Source organism: Lagopus muta, chromosome 15 (genome assembly GCF_023343835.1).
Source record: "Lagopus muta isolate bLagMut1 chromosome 15, bLagMut1 primary, whole genome shotgun sequence".
NCBI classification, from domain to species: domain Eukaryota; kingdom Metazoa; phylum Chordata; class Aves; order Galliformes; family Phasianidae; genus Lagopus; species Lagopus muta.
The window spans coordinates 13,295,215-13,312,679 of NC_064447.1; the positions used below are offsets into that span (position 1 = coordinate 13,295,215).

General features: G+C 41.5%; 1 protein-coding gene across 9 annotated transcripts in view; it reads left to right on the forward strand.

The window, feature by feature from the left end:
• PDGFA (platelet derived growth factor subunit A) overlaps window positions 1-14,899 on the forward strand; it is a 33,738-nt gene extending 18,839 nt beyond the window's left edge. Inside the window, exons 5-8 of one of the 9 annotated variants that reach the window (XR_007379978.1) lie at window positions 17-143; window positions 7,960-8,133; window positions 13,637-13,837; window positions 14,390-14,899. Coding sequence is in view for 5 of the 9 variants with exons in the window: in XM_048961496.1 (XP_048817453.1) it covers window positions 17-143; window positions 7,960-8,093 (261 nt within the window). In the remaining 4 variants the exon portion in view is untranslated. Of the gene's footprint in view, window positions 1-16; window positions 144-1,602; window positions 1,706-2,677; window positions 2,793-2,921; window positions 5,112-7,959; window positions 8,134-13,636 lie in introns of those variants that run through there. The other 8 variants (XR_007379979.1, XR_007379980.1, XR_007379981.1 and 5 more) reach the window with 8 other exon arrangements.
• Window positions 14,900-17,465: the final 2,566 nt, after the last annotated feature.

A 17,465-nucleotide genomic window follows, 5' to 3' on the forward strand; every position in this document is an offset into this window, starting at 1 on the left:
TCATCGTATTTTATAGGTGGCAAAAGTGGAATATGTTAGAAAAAAGCCAAAATTAAAAGAAGTTCTGGTGAGATTAGAAGAGCATATGGAATGCACCTGTACATCAACAAATACTAATTCAGATTATAGAGAAGAAGAAACTGGTATGTTTTCCTTTTATTTTTGCATTAATGCTTATTTCATATAGAACTTGTTTTTATTTTAGTAAAGAATGTAAAGCAAATCTTGCTTCCAGTGAACACAGTAGAGCCCCAGCTACTTCCCTGGGTGTTGGAGATGCAAAATTAGAAGCAGTTTGTGCTAGATAAAAAAGTTTGGACTTGAAGTTTAAATTCTGTCAATTCTCATTAGGTTAGACTTTAAATAAAAGGAAATGCCCAATATTGCTCAGGTCTTGCTTAATTAAGTTAAAGGTTGTCCTGTTGCAGCTTATTGGTGAACTCTGTTGCCTAATTTCTTTGGACTTTGTGGAGACAGAGTTAAGGCTGAGATTTACTTGACCTTGGGGAAAATACGAAACGAATATAAAGCACTGAGGAGTAAATTTTATATTCAGAAGTAATAAGTTTTGAAACAACAGTGCCTGTTTCTGTTGTTTTCTTACTTGCACGTAGTCAAGAATTCGTTGGCCAGTGTTAGGTTAAATGTGTGCTCGCCCTCTCAAGACAAAACTTAAATAATCCTGGGGAAGGTCATGTGGGGAAGTACTTATTTCCAATGTGATTTTCATAAAGTGCCTGAAATTACTAGCTCAGATCCTCTTCCTAGGTGTAATGCAGGACTTGAAACATGTTCAGGAAACCCACTAAAGTCACTGCAAAAGTTCACTTTCACCTCTTCCAGGAGCTTAGGGGGTTACAGTAGACTCAGCCCCAAAATCAGTGTCAGTAAAGAGCAAGTAAATATAGGAAGAAAGTTGCTCAGTGGTGATGGATTTCATAGGTGTCTGGGTAAGGACTGCCTCTCTGGCATGGAGGCGTTAAACCTGGCCTCAGGAAATGCCAGCTCCAGCTGCTCTGAACAGCAGAATTAGAATTTGTATAAAAGCAACGATAGGCCTCTGTTGTGATTTCTATTTGACACTGATTTATGATCTAAGCAGAGTGTTTCAGCTCAAGCTAGGTTGAGTTATGAGTAGACAAAAACACGTTTTAAATGGTTATTTTTGTGTATATAATTTTTTTTTTCTGTCTTGCATTTGGAAAAAAATGTTTGGTTAGATAAATTATGTGCGAAAAATGGGGTAGAAATTTAATGGAAGAATACAGTTTTCTAGGATTTAATAACTGATGGGAATAAAATTTGTACCAGCAAGTGGATGGTGAGCTGAAAATAGCTTAACTACAGAGCTGCAAGTGTGTACTGAGTACAGCATGGTAACAGTAATGCTAGATGGATCTTCGTAATGACGCATGCGATGCCAGCTTCGTTTATTATTTCTTTACTTTTGTGTAATTACTTTATAAACCGAATGTCAAATCAGATGTTATGAAGTTACTTCTTTAGTGCAAAGGATAATGAGATTTCTTTGAAATGTAAACGGCTTGAGTATTTATGACTTCAGTGTTCAACAAAATGCATTACCTTGGGGCTTTTGACCAGCCCTGCCCTTATGTTAACAGGAAGGCCTAGGGAATCAGGTAAAAAACGGAAACGAAAAAAGTTAAAACCAACATAAAACCTACTGGAACTATTTGATATTCAGGTAGGACCTATATGCTGAACACCCTAATAGCACAAGTACTGGAAAACTTAATCAAATACCATCACTTCAACTTAATCACTGTTCAAAATCTTGACACTTGCTACCTCAAGGCTGCAAAGAGATTAGATTTGATTGGCTTTGATAATTCTACCTGCTGGTATTTTTCCTTTAAGCTCCACATCACCATCAGCATCTTACATTCTTGAGCTACTTCCTTTTCTTGCCTTCTTTTATTTTTTCATTTTTATTTTTTTGGAGGGTGCTAATACTTCAGCTTCTGAAATCTCAAGTTCCATCGCCTCTGCTTTTGTTTCATTATTATTGATTTCTGAGGTCAAACATCACATAATAATGCATGAATGAATTGCCAGGTTACAAACTGTTGTGTTCCCATCGTTGTCTATACAACATTGAGTGTATGTATGTAGTAAATATTATTCTTTGCATGGCCATCAAACCCTTGTTTTGGCATGAACTGGGATTGGTTGTACGTGCCCCTGAGGAGGAAGGTGCTTAGAAATGCCACTTTTGTGTTGCAAGGCCCTGTGTTACTTACAGCACAAAATCAAGATCTTTTTTTTTGCTCTGTTCAGCCTCAGTAGGATAACAGTCAGTCATCAAAATTCATGAGGTTTTCAGCATAGTGAAAAACTAACACCCTCTGAATGCAGAAATGCCTGAAATCTGTTGGCCAGCGTATTAGCGGTGTATGATGATGAGACGCACGTTCCAAATTGAATACGGAGTTTTCATTTCTTAATGACTTGTAAATTATGCAAATTGCAGCACTTGCATTTGGTTCTAGTGTTTGGAGTGGGAATGATTTGGATTTTGCAGTGTGTGTACCGAATGCCCTTATGATGGTGAACCGAATTTCAAACATCTCGTTTTGCACATAAGCTCCCAATGGCAGTGTTCGTTTTTACTGATGTGTCTTTTCTAAAGAATGCTAAACTTGATATCCTGTTTCAGATTAACAGGTATTTATTGGGAGTAGTATGATAGAAGCAAAGATTTTCTAAAATTCAACCCTTAAAAGTGCGCATGTAAACTCAATCAGAGCAGCATTTAGAGCTCCTTGCCCCAGGTTAGTGACTCTTCATGCAGAACAGCTTTTTTTTTTTTCTTTTAATTTTTAATTTTTAAGTCATCTGCTTTGAGGATAGGACCTTTGATTCTAATCATAGAGTTATTGTATCTTTTTTCTCTCCTGCAGATGTAAGGTGAAAATAAGCTAGAAAAAAAACTTCTCTCTGGGACATGGATGTACATGGTTTGTTACATTCCTGAACCTACTATGTATGGTGCTTATTGACTGTATACTTTATTTGTTCTCCTGTGTGGAAAAAAACAAAACAAAACAAAACTGGCTCAAAAGAACACTTAATGAGAACAAAGAGACAATGTACATTTGTTTAATGTGACATCAAAGCAAGTATTGTAGCACTCTGTGAAACAATAGGAAGCTTCCCTGTCCAAAAAAGAAAAAAAAAAAAAAAGAAAAAAACAGAAAAGAAAAAAGACAGTTGAATGAATGAATGGAGGATACCAAAAGTACCCAAAAACATGACAAAAATCTGAGTGAATAGTGGATTTCTGTCAGAGCAGTCAACGGTGCTTTACGTCAAGAAATGTGCCTGCGTTCTTGATGAAGATGGATGGACACTGATGGACTTCAGGCACAAAAAAAGCAGGAATGTATGAAATGATCAAATGCCACGCAAACACTATAGAACAATACATCCTTGCTTGGTGGTGTTTTAAAAGTCTATACAAAAAAAGCAACAAACCTTCTGGGGAGCCTTAAGTGGATTTTTTTTTTTTTTTTTTTTTTTTTTTTTTACACCATAAAGTGATTATTAAGTTTTCTTTTTACTCTTTGCCTAGCTTTTTATTATCTCTTGGACTACATTTGCCAATAACACATATAAAAGACTGGTATAACAGTAAGAACACGAAACATTGCGGTATTTCTCCTAGTGGGATGCAAACTAATGAGATGTATTAAAATAAAAGTGGTATACCTATGCATAATTTTCTAGACGTTTCTTGGTTTATGTTCCCCAACCTCCCCCGTAATTTAAAGCATTACGTAAAAAGAAATAAAGAGGAAAGAAAAGAGAGACGTGCGTAAACAAATCATAGGATATCCATGCAAAAATCCTTTTTTTTCCTTTCAGACTTATGCCAGTTGCCTACTAGTGATATTGTGTTAGCAATTGTCATTCTTATCAGTATACAGATACTTTTATTTCACATGTTGGAGCTGTGTGAAATGTACAAGTTCTTGTATCTGCATTGTACAATGTCATGGTGGCATGGGAACTACCTTGCTGCAAATATTTGAACAAAACCTAAAATTCTTTATTTTTGGTAAAATGTTATGCTTTATGTGTATTCAACAGAAATATGTGTTTTTGTAAAGGTGAAGTTTGTATTTTTATCTAAAAATTAACAGTTTTATATACCTGAGAAAGCCTGCTATGTTTTCTTGAACCAAAAAAAAAAAAAAAAAAAAAAAAAAGAAAAAAAAAGAAAAAAAGAAGAAAAAAAAAAAAGCATTTTGTGGTCATATTTTTGTAGTAGAATAGCCCAAATAACATCAAAATCTATTTTAACTATAGCAGGGCAGATAAAATAGTCTGGCATGAGCCCCTGTATTTTCAAAGTGCCAAAGGATGATGTGTTGAGCTCCCCCTGGATTGCAGTGGGAGCCACATGGCTAAATCCTGCTTTACTGCTTTGGAAATTCAGGGCTGTGCCAGATATGACATGGCTACTCGCTGGGCCAAAATCACTGCCCCACCCCAGTAGTTTGGATTATGCATCCTTTGTTTTGTTTGGGTTATCTCATTGGATATGTAAAATGAACTACTGGATTCTTTGTGGAACATCGGCAAAGAGATGAAAGAGTTTTCTCCTCTTAGTTTGGAATGGGAAAGAGTTCATCTTGAGACAGCGTTTCCACTCAAATACAAAATACCTTCAAGTGTGAGTGAGCTGCAGAACCTTAAAACAGCAAAAGAGAGAGTTTTAACCTTTCCATTTCTTTAAGTATAGCTCAGCCATCCCCTGTCCCTCTAGCTATGTCCAGTTTCAACCAAACAAAGCAATGTTAGCTAACAGGCATTATTGGTTTCAGATGCTAATGCAGAGATAGTTCGTCACCATTCTATTTTGTGGTCATTTTCCCGGTGTATTTGTTGAGCACCAAAACTGGAAATACATTTAACTAAGATTGTCTGTGCTTGTTTTCCACTAAGTGTACTGTTCACAATGTTATGCACATGAATGTATGTGTCTGCGTTTAAAGAAGTGTATAAAATGTAATTTATATATTTATGTTTCAGTGGGATGCCAATAATGTTGCTCCGTTCCTTTTTTTTTTTTTTTTTTTTTTTTTTTTTGTCTGAAAGATATCTAATGAAAAAGAAATCATATATCCATTAAAATCATGTAGATGAAAAGCATTATGTGACCCACTCAGACACTGTGCAGGTATGAGAGGATGTTGAAGTCACTTAAGTGGAATAATTTGCAAAAAACCTTTTGGAGAGTCCTATGGTCACACTGGCATAAGAGGTTGCATTGAAACGTGTGGGCCAGATTCCCTGGAGTAACTCTGTTGACTGTAACGGAGCTCTGCTGATTTACACCACCAGCGAGTCTGGCCTGTGTGAAGTTCTCGGGAAGGAAGTAAGCTAAGAGGCATGCATTTTGCTGGTGCCAGCAAATAAGTGTGTTACGCCAAATCCAGCAAACCAGGAGAGAATGAAGACTGAATGGAGTCTTTTCCAGTAGTCGTTTGTTTGAGGCTTGTAGTGTCGAGTTAATTTTGTTACCAGGAATGAAACGCACATGAGCCTTTGCTCTCGAGCACAATGTTTATATGGCATGCAGCAGATAACACAAAAATCTCAGGGCTATATTCTCAGCTAGTATAAATTGGCAAATGTTTTTTACTTCAGCCGCCCCTAAGCTAATTTACATCAGATGAGGATCCAGTCCGCAGTTCTAAAGCACGAGCAGCAGTGTCAGGACATACGTGCCATTTGCTGTCACCCAGCTGAGATATTACCCGGAGCCTTGTGAGCATCACAGGCTGTGCTGTTGGGCCTTCTGTGAGCTGGCAGATAACAACCAGAAGGAACACTAACTGTAAAGGTTGTGACACAGGAGACATTAATTCAAAGTTAAGTTGGACATTTCAAGGGCCATATCCTCAGCTGGTGTAAATCACTGTTGTTCTGTTGCCTGCAATGGAGCGGTACCAGCTTACACCACTTGAGGGGCCGGTCCTTCATTCTTGCTCATCCCTTTCACTCCTCGGTCCTGCAGGGATCTCAGATTGTCGTGTACTGTTAATGTAATCCTGTGTTCTCTAATACTTAAGCACAATAAGTGAATATAAGAATGAGTGTCAGACTTAACTTTGAATGTCCGAGCTCTGAAATGGTTTGTTTCACCATTGTGGCTGTAAATTAAACAGTTCTCTGTGCATCTGTGAATGCCGTGTCATACCTTCTTCCACTGTCTGTTGGAGTTGGACTCTGCCTGGGCTTCTTCAGTGCAGCGCTTGGAGCGACAGAGGGAAGGGTGTGAGCAGTTGGAGCTGCCAGATACGTGATTGATAACTGCTGTTTGTGGGGTGGGGTGCAGCAGGGTGCTTCAGGAGGGACCCGAAGGTGGCAGTTGTTGGATGTCCCGTTCCCACGCAGTGCTTCCATGCCTTGTTGTTTTTGTCCTTGCACAAACTAGGTGGAGGTTTGGGGGCAAGATGTTCTGTTTACATTCTGCAGTTGCTTCACCTGTCTGGAGATTCAGAAGTTCTTGGTCTGATGTTATCCTTTTTGCCATCTTTTCTGATCAAAAAGCCTATGTGTAGGGAAGTGTCAGAATACACCTCAGTGTCATCATACGGTGAATGACTGCTGATTCTCTAGTCAATTTTTTGCATTTAATTCTGTGCTCCAACTTTCGGAGCTGCCCTTCAGTTGTTATTGAGTGAAATCAAAGATTACGTGCCAGTTTTCCTTCCTGTTCTGCCATTTTTCGTCCTACTTGGCATCCGCTTTGTTAGCACATGGTGACTAGCAGTTGCTCCTCTCCAGCCCAGGAGGTTCCTAGGCAGCTCCAGATCTTCTGCGTCTTTGAGCTTAAGCCTTTTATTCTACTTGGAACAGCATCTCATGTATCTCCTCCCTCCAGTGGGCTGCAACATTCCAGCTGTGAGGTTCTCTTGGCTGTTGTCCTCAGGTCCATATTCGCCTTCTGTGGGCTGTTTTCCAGCTACTCTCTGCCTGACTTTCCCATCTCTCTGTTTCTCTCAGAAATAATTTTCCCTTCCTCGATTCTCTCTCATCACATATCTCTTTGCTTTCCCTCTGCCTGCGAGAACAGTCTTTGATCTGTTTATCTTGAAATCAATTGCTTTATCTAGGCATGTGCCTTGAGATCTGTCTCCCAGGCTTACAAGCCTGTAACTGACCACACACGTGAAAAACAAACGCTCTTATATAGACACAAGTTTATGGAGAGAAGAAGATTCATCTTTGCATGTGGCAAAATAGTGCTGAAGGCTCCCTTAGAAGCTCTGTCCAAATGCAGTAACGCTGTAGCTCTGGAATAGTGGTGTTGAAGCTCTTCAGACACTTGACAGCTCAATTAAACTTCAGTATCCCCATTTATAATTTAATTTGGAAGTGCACCCAAAAGCAAAGATGAAGTTGCAAAGCTACCTCAGATTTGCATGCTCGTATTTTACTGTAAAGTGGAGGAAATAATGTTTATATACCCCTTCCTTGGCTTTGAAACTCTTACTCTGAATATTGATCTGGCCCTCTCTTGAGCTGAAAGTTTTCATTGCTTTCAAACCTAAACAAAGCAGAGGTACCTATTTGTTTTCAAGGCATTTGTTTTCTTGGTGTTTCCAACTCCACCACTTCTTGAAAAGCAAATCTTAGAGACATAGAAATTGCTGGAACCAGTGAGGTTTCCACTTATGTGTGCTTTAATTTGATGTGGAAGAGAAAAGCTTGTTAGTGTTTTATTCCCCAAAATTGAGCCTATAGATGTATATATATATTTAAATTTAAGTAATTACTGTGTGTTTTCCCACATATTAACAGAAGGTATTAGTCATGTCACAGCTTTCCTATGCTGCTCTTTGCTGTAGAGTCTCTATGTGGCATAGCCTTGAATGGGTTTGTGCTCATATCCCACTGAAATAAAGAACTATTGTTATCCCATTTTAGGCGAGACCGAGGCATGGAGACGTGACTGTGCAAGGTCACACAGCAAGGCTATGGCAGAACCAGGGATAGGACTCAGATCTGAGTGCTCATCCAGTGCCCTAAATCACACGACCATCTTTCCTTTCCAAGAATGAATCCTTGCACCCTTAGAGATAAATACTGAAAAGATTGAGGGTAAGTCATTTTGCCTAATTACTGTGCATTGGATACATGATCCAAAAACTGCCATATCAAAGAATGTGGTGACTGATGAAAATCCAGCTTTCTGCCCATGCAGTTATGCAGCCTTTTATGCTATCATGAGCTAGTCATTTCCTGCATCTCTAAGGAGCCAACCTTTTGTGACTTTGTAATGAAAGTTATGCACATAGAACAAATTAAGAGTCCGATTTTATGGGAATTTGTGAAAATTCAGTAGACAATTTTTCATTGTCCTTCCCCTCACTTCATTGTAATTCCTTCCTTTTATGGTGTGGGTAGCATTTCCTAAGGGAGCTGTTTTTATCATAGGCCCAATCCTGAATTCTTTTCCCAGGCCCTAAAGTGGAAAAGCACTTTAAGAGGTGCTTGTGTTTACCCTTCTTCAAACCAGTGCCTGAGCCTGTGGCTTTGCAGAAATATTCCACTGACTTCAGGCAAACGGAGCAGAGTTGGTGTCTATTACCCTTTTTCTGACACAGGATCCCAGTTGGGAGATAGGGGTCTTCTTGCCCTTAGAGTGTCGAAGTACGTTGTAGATAACCCCAAATATGAAGAAACGAGAGTAGAACGTGCAGCTGGATTCCCCCCGTTCTGCGCCTGTGCAGGTTGCCATTTTGCCTTGTTTGTTCCTTTTTTTGAAAAACTGCTTTTCTGGCAGGACTGGGTTCAGGTCTGCAATTACTAATGCCAGCAATTCCCATTTAAGATGGAACCTCAGAGAGCATAATTTGAAAACTCACCGTCGTATCCATAACAGGCACATTGAAGATGAGAAAAAATAATTAGTTAAAATTTCACATGAAATGTGGTACTTTTTATTTTAAGAAAAGAATTAGAAAAGAAAGTGAACAAGACCAGAAGACTGATCATTCATTTTTCAGCTCTGGAATGTCACCTATCAGTCATTCTAATTATTTGCTGCATCAGGCCAAATTATGTGCTGAAGTAGCTCAGAATCACCACAACACATAAAAGTTATGGCTGGTTCTCGTTGAACTGCTACCTATTATCATGGCATATGACTGTAAGGTGGGGCCTGCAATCACAGCTGTAAATCAAAGAACGAGTCATAGGTTAGGTAGTGTTTTCCTTGGATATTGTCTCTAAGTTTGTTGTCTGTACGCTTGTTTCTCAAGTGATGTTTGATGAGCTGTTATGTCAGGTGTGAAGTCAAGAATACGTCGTTCCCAGCCTGAGAGCCGCGTGCTCATCTTTCCAAGATCAGAACTGTTTTGTCCTCTGTGAAGTACCTTTGACCATCCGTAATAAAGGCATCTGTTTTATTGTCCGTCTTTGAAACTGAGCGGCTGTTAAGATCAGGTGTGCGAAGTACAGAAACACAGATGCAGATGGATCCGTAGCACTTGAAATCCCATGGAAATTAAAAAAAAAAAAAAAGAATTGATTCTTGAGAGCGATCAGAAATTAGCAGGAATAAAAGCCATTTTAGACATTTGAAAAGCCCACCTCAGTTTATTTGGCAAGTGAAAAATGAATCCAGGAAATCTACTGTATATAACGATCATACAGCAACAGAGTAGGTGTTGATGGAAAATGTTTATGCTTAAATCTTTCAGCAGTTAATGATCATCTTTACAGACCATAATACTTGAATACTTCACTTATCGATACATCAGGGCTTGGATGGACTTTGAGTCATATGAAAATGAGACACTCCTCAGGCCAATGGTAGCAGCATGTTCTAGTAACTGATCAACCAATTGCATAACTACCTTGCAGAAATAGATGCAACTCCATTGACTTCACGGGGAATGACAGTTACCTGAGAGCTGACCCGAAACTCTCGGCGTGGAGCAGATAATGATTTCTTATTTTGCAGTTTAGTGTTGTAAAAATAGACTCATTTCCTGGAGCAGTTAAAACAAGAAAATATGGACGAGCAATTTCCCACAGAGATTCATCCACCCTGGAATTTGCTGAGGTCCCCGGATGCAAACATGTGCTGATAGAAAACATAAAACAGCAACTTTGTTTAGGGAAGCCTCTGACCTGTCAAAAATGCAAAGCATTCATTACCAGACTTTTCCTTGGCAATTAGTGGGTAGAATTACTCACAGAAATTGTTTCGTTTGCTCACGAGGGGAGAAGCAAGACATAAATTCAAGATATCCCCCATTTGACCACAAGAAAGAAGACTCTGTTCAGAGGGGGCTGCGGGTGAAGTGCTGAGTGGCCTCAGCTCCCTTTGGGGATGAACTCAAACTTGTAGCCCTCACTGGCGTATCCAGAGCCCTCCAAAGTTGCTGGGCCCCCCTGCTGTGATTTTTTTCAGCAGTCTCGGGGATTTGTACATCTGTACATTCTATTTTATTTTTTTTTCAAGACTTTCAGTAAACCTCAAGTGGTTCCAAAATCCTTCTGTCTCTGTTTTGTAGAGGCTAATTCTGACACAGGGATGTGGTGTTGAACGTTGCCTTCCTTCCCTAGGTATTTACACTCAAATCTCAGCTTTGCTTTCTGCTGTTAGGTGAAAATGTTTTCCAGCAATGACTTTTCAAGTAGCTGTCATATGCTCCATTCTGCTGCTGGAATCAGCGTGACATTTCACATGGGATGTCCTCCTAATGCCAGCCATGCTTCACCTTTTCATTTGTGCTCTGCTTTTACCTGTGTATCCATAGAAAGGAGATGCTGGATGAAGCTGAAGACCAGGGGAGTTGTAAGAGGGCAGATATTCTGCCCTGAGCTCTGCTCTGCTGGAGCCCAGTGCCCAGCTGCACTCTGCTGTGTGGGGCCAGGGAAAGAGGGAGAGATGCTACAACACTTCAAGGAAGCCAAGATACGGTTTCTCATCCTCCAGTCATTTTTCCTAAAGATGCAGTCCTCCCTGATTGCTGTCAAGCCCTGCAGTTTCCCTCTTCTCCTCTTGTCCAGAGGGCCTGTGTTACCCTGATGCTGACATATCCCTCATGCGGGGAGCATCTCACGCTGCACAAAATGGCTGAGGAGAGATAGTGTCTGTCCAGTAGGATTCCTATGGAAATTGAGGCTCATGAACTTGGAAGGGAAGACTCTTCTTTGTCCTAAGTCACCCACAGCGAAATGAGCTGCTGAAATGGTTCACTCAAGACAGCTACTCAAATATGACTTCAGGACCTGAATTCCCCCTTAAATGCAATGGGTTTTCACAGTAAAAGTGACAAAAGATAATCATAGAATAATAACGGTTGGAAAAGACCTCTAAGATCATCTAGTCCAACCATCAGCACATCACCACCGTGCCCACTAAACCATCTGCAATAGGCTGTGCGTGAGTCCTGCAGCCTGTGTATTTTACTGCTGGCCACAAATGCAGCTTTTAAGTCACAGTGTCGCTATGCAGGGATATCTCTTCTGTGCATTTCAGAATGGCTCCCCTAGCAGCTTGTATCCATTGATTGTGAAGATGCTGCTGACCAACCCAAACTGTTGGGCTATGTCTGCCTATGTAATGGAGGCTCAGGGACCTCACAGCTGGAGTTGGCAAGTGCAAATGTTTCCCATTAGCTCCCTGCATTCCCCTTAGCTGTGATTCAGCAAGATGCTCAGTGGTAAAGCTGAACTTGAAGCACACGAGATGTTGCTTTGAAGTTACTCACACTTCAAGTTAGGCATGATCTGAGCTGGCTTGCTTGCTGAGGCCCTGAGGAGCCTGCTGTGGTAACACAGCGTAAGCCTGGTGTTTTCCTCTTGTGCATTGCCTGCAGTGATGCTAGTTTCAGCAGCAGGCTCTCAGAAAACTATTCCATAGCACTGAGAGAAATCAGACATCTTTAACTATTCAGTAGCATTCTAGCAGTAAACTGCTAGAGTAGAAAGCCCTTAGCAACAACTGCCTTTTCTGGGTCTCTGAGGACTCTTCCTTCCTTATTCAACATTTCTTTTCTAAGGCAAGAGAAAAAAAAAAATCTTAAAATAGTTCCTTGAAAAGGTGGGAAATTAAGCAGATCATATCATCTTGATTTCTTTATCTTGCTTAATGAAGGAAAAGTTTGCCAGCAAAACAAGCATACATGAAGAACACTTTGAGCAACTTCAAAAGAGTTTGTAGGCTAGATCAGGAAAAGATAAAATCAGAAGTGGAAACTTCTAATACACTTTATAGCTCATTACTTACAGGAAATACATTGTCACATAAGATACTAATGAATTTTGCAGGGTGAAGTTTCCAAAAGAAAAAAATAAGGTACATTCTGTATCTGAGAAGAAGGGTGTTAGGTCGCTAACTATGGTAGCCATGCAGAGGATGTGTAACACTGTTCAGTGGAAGGATTCTACCCCTAGGAAAAAGCTTTTCAAAGTTGTAAATGTGTACGGTGTTGAATTTCTGTAGCAGCCTCCTGAACTCGCTGCTGAAATGAGATAAAGGGAATGGTAGAAGTCTGTGTTGCTTTCAGCTGTCTTGTTCTACACCACAGAAAGCAGAATGCTGCATTGCATACATCCAGCTGCAGGGAGAACAGCAGGATCACATCTGTATGTGTAGTGATGAACAGGTTATGTTGTGCTGATGCTTTCTATCAGGCACTGATGCCAGCAAAGTCAGGAAAGAAGCATGGATACTCAGATTTAATGTATCGGTGGCACTTGCCTGAAAAATTAGTATTTGCCAGATTCTTAACTAACTCAAGTGAAGAAGTAATGCTGAAATCCTGTCTCTGGACAGAGGCCTAAATCCCAAGCTAATGGATTTGTTGCTAGTGAGTTGATGCTCCTCTAGGCCTCAGAGAATGTGGAACAGAAATATTTCCTATCTTTAGGAAGTACTCAGAGGTCCTCTGGATGATAAATTGTCCACTGGTGTAAACAAGCCCCTCACTGATGACCAGAGAGCTGAGGGGTTGTACCCCTGGTTCACCCATGTTTTCCAGTGCAGATGTGCTGTCATAGCTTGAGCTCTTATAGTTTTTCTTAAATACAGCAAGGTATTTAAATGTGAGCTTAGATGCTCTTTCTGCCCTTAGACACTGAGATGCCTCTAGACTTGCAGACACGGAAAGGCTGTCTTACTGAAAATCGAGAGGCATTTGCCCTTGTGACAATTTCTGTTCATGCTTGGAAGTGAGATTTGGGCCCTTAGGTCATGGAGACGCTTTTGCAAATATTCTATCTGTCCTCCCATTCCTCTGTAGATCAACCTACTTGGCCTGAACTGAAAGTGTAAATAACAAACAGCTGAAGGATGGTCTGCGTGCTTCCTTTTGAGTGTTCCCCTTATTGAGTGCTTGAGGTCACATAGCAGGTGCTATGACCTTAGGGACCTGCCTTCTGGAGCCTTTTTTAAGATGCTGACTGACTCCTCATTAATGAGCCATTAAATGAACTGATCAGTGGTAACCATGCAGGCCAGGCTTCAGGAGAATATTCTTGCTGGGATCCAAGATGGCTCTGTCTGTGTGCTGGCCAGGGATGAAGGGCTGGAAAACTGCGTGGTGGAAGAGACTATTAATGTGATTTTCCACAATTTTCCTTGCAGCTGCATTTTTGAGGAGGGAGAGCGAGATGGCTAGGCTTGCAGTAACACGTTGTGTCGTCATAAATGCTACAGCCACCATCTGTTTCCAGCCCACGACTTGAAAGAAAACTGAGCAGTAATCTCGTAATTCACATGAGCGTTTTACACTTGTGAACCCTTCCCAACCTTTGTCTAATAACGAGGGGAGTGCATGGTGCTAAGGTTTGTATTTTTCCTGTGTGTATTAGTGTTTATTTGTATGTCTCTTTCTGTATATTTTATTTTATTTTGTTCCACGGTCCCATTAAAAAAAAAAAAAAAAAGTTATCTGGAAGGAAAATCAGACCAGTTCCACAGTCAAAAGAAACTTAACGAAGGTGAAGTCCTGATTCCACTGACCTTGCTGGCAGAATTCTCCAGGAGGAGGTGCGTTTAACATTCCTCGCTGTGTCTTAGTTACCTGTTGATTAAAAGAAAGACATTAGAAAGTGAAGAGGCAGGTTGCCGAGCTGTCCTTTCCCTGCAGAAACAGAACTGCTAGAATAGCTGGACATGCGCATTTTAAACCTGCACCATCAGATAGGATGGTAATGGTAGGTTGGATTTTAATGAAAACAAATTCTTCTGCTAATCTTGGCTCCGGGCTGGCCCTCCGTGGGATTAAGGATACCACCTGCTGTGCCAAAGTCCTGCTCAGGTTTGAGGCTGCTGGTGGGTGGGAAGAGCACAAACATCAGAGTGGCTGGTGAGCAATCACAGTCTGTCCTTTTGCAGTGCCCTCGGGAAAGGCAAAGATTATTTAGTTGATGGAAGTAGTGCTCCTCTTCAGCCTGCAAAGCAAGGCTAAAGTCATTAAGGATTTCTTTTTGACTGTTCAGCAAAACCAAGGGCTGCTGTTTCTGTGGACCTCCTTTCGTCTTGGACCCAATTTGCACTCCTGCTCCCAGCACAGCCGAACCGGCTGCGTAACTCCAGCACTCCTCTGGCCTTAGGAACGATGACTTCCATCATCTCAACGAGACTGCAGAGCAGTTTAAGGATGAAACGGCTTCTCATTTCATATACCCCACTGCTGCTAGAACTGTAAATCTTTGTTGGACTGGGTTTATAGCAAGCTGCTGCTGCAAGCAAGTGAAATGCATTTTCTGTTGTCATATGTATGGTCAAACTGTTCAAAAAGTTGCCAAACAAAGAACTGAGCTCCTGATGGGAAACCAATTCAATCTCTTTACATTTTATTGAAAAATAATAAATAACTCTTCAGGCCGATGGGTCGATCTCGTAGATTTCTGTATCATTTTCTTACAGGATGAAGCGGTCGGGAAGGCCACCTTACTTCTGTCTTTTATCCAGACTAATTGGTTATGGACAAGGAGTGCTGAGAGCTGTCAGCCTAATGGGCCTCTCCCCTCTTACTCCTCCCATCCTGCCAGGTTTGGTCCCTGCTGCCTCCCACCGCTTTGCCCATCGGCCCATCTGAGGTGTCTGCCTGAGACTGTGCTGCTCAGAGCCCTCTCCCTGCCATGTCCCTTGGTATCCTTGGAGGTACAAGCAGCTTTCCCAAGGCTGGTTTTCACGTGAGAGGGGGCACACGAAGGGCAGTGGCAGGGAAGGTCTCCAAAATGAAATTCCCAGGAACAGGATTTGCACATTTTATGACTGGTCGGATAGAAATGCAATGGAGCTGAATTACTACTCCTTAATCCTGCTTTCTCACTTTCCTTCCAGCAGCCTCCTCCCCTCGATTTTAGGTAATACAGAAGCTTATAAACAAATCCCACTGCGTGAAAAATAGCAAAGAGGGGGAAAAAAGGACCTGGGTTAGGGCTGTGATGGATAGACAGGTGGAAGGCAGGCACCAGAAAGGGACAATGAATGGTAAAAGCCTTTGATGGAAACACTAAAGAGCTATTGAAAATCCAGGGGGTGGGGGGAGGGAGGAGAAAGAATAGCAGGAGGAGGGAAAGCAAGGGAGCCGTGCCCCCCTTCCCTCCGCCCTCTTTCTCAGGATGTTGAAAGTATTTGTCCTTCGTTACAAAATGATTGAACCGCCGCCAGGCCGGGCCACCCTTCCAGCCATTGCACTGGGAAGCTGGCACTTCTGAAAGCCTTGTTGCCTCTCAAATTTTATAGCTTTCTCCTTTGTGGGAGTTTTTGTTTTGTTTTGTGCTCCTGGCAGGATTGTTTTCAGTTTTGCTGCATATCAAAGAAACTATATTTTGCTGCTCTGACCGACACAGAAGCCAGGTAATGAAAGAAAGAATTAAAAAATTGAGGCCCATTTTTATCAGAATACCCAGCCGTCTGCCTTTAACTGAGTCAGAATTTTGTGCATTTGGTATTCATTATATTACGTTAATATTCTTTTGCTTCAGCTCTGTCATTTTTTGAAGGAGGAATTTTGTCCTGTAAATAAAGCTTCAACCTTACTGAAATCTCAATGTGTACCAAAGCAATGCCTGTTCTTCATAGTTGTGAGCAGTGAGAATGATATTGCTATGTCACCACTGAAGTATTGGTTTGGTTTTTTTGCAATAGACATGCACAGGAGAAAAGGCAATGTTTCCCCTTTTTGGAATGGTCTTGGAGCTTCTGGGATCTCCTACATTTGTCTGCAGATGGAGAGAGCTACATAAGAGTGTTGCTGCTGCTAGAGGCTGTATTTATATCGTGTACTTACATGCATATGTATTTTTGTTATCTTGGGAAGGACTAAAGCCATGTGCATGCTCTGAGAATGAGGTCTGGCTGTCTGGATGGCCATCCTCCACCCACGGCCTTGTTAACCAGGAGGTGACCCAGGGCTACGATGTGTGAGTGATGCCACCCACATGCCACTGCTGTCAGGGTAAGCTGGGTGTCCTTGTCCTGGAGGGGTGAGAGGAGCCTCAGCTCACTGTGCTGAGCAATGCGGGGTGGGCGCATCAGCTGCATCACCCCAAGGGCACTACTCTGTAAACAGCACTGGCAATCAGCTGTTCTTTGCCTCCAAGATTAGATCCTGGGATTAGAACTCCGACAAGCTGACCACTCTGGATCATCAAAATAGTCTCAGGAAAGGCAATATGCAATGCATACAGCTGATTTTTTCACTGCGTTGAAAAGAAAATCTCTGATAAAATAACTTTGCAGTAGTGCTTTCCACCTGCGTGTCTTCAATACATGCACTGCAGTTTGCAGTGCCCCCGAGGGAGGTTACCCTGCTTACCCCACCTCCAAGCGAAGAGAAAGGGTAAGTGATTTGCTCAAGGTTAGTCGGGGAGTCTCTGGGGATGGTGCTTTGGTCTCCTGCCTTCAAAGGAATTCATCCCAGTGACCAAAGCAAACGGCCCCTGCTGTTCCAAGGCCGGGCCGTGGCGTGTCATTAGCACTTTGTATCTGAGATGCTGTGTCCAGGAAGGTAATCTCTGTCCTTGCAAACTCACTCTTAGTTCTTGAGCGTGGGTGAACGCTTGTCATCATGCCAGGATGACACAAAGTCTAGAAATTATGATGGCAATTAAGGTCATGCCATAACGGGGGAAAATGCTGCCTCAGAAGCGTCCCCGTTTAGTGTCACTGCTAATGATTATTTAAGCTGCAGGACATGACAGATGCAAAAATCAGGTTGTAGCTGTTATGACTCATGCCTTGAAATAACATTTTCCTTCTTACATTGTGAAAATTATGGAGCTATGGGAAGTGAGGGAAAATAGGATTTCCTTGGAGGTTACAGATTTTCCTTTAATCAGCTTTCATAATGTTAATTAAATGTTTGGAACAATGGCTCGGTCCTGGGATCCGCCTGTTCTTGTGTAACCATCTCACAATACCGTTTTCACTTTCATGTTTATTTGCCAGCATGATTCAA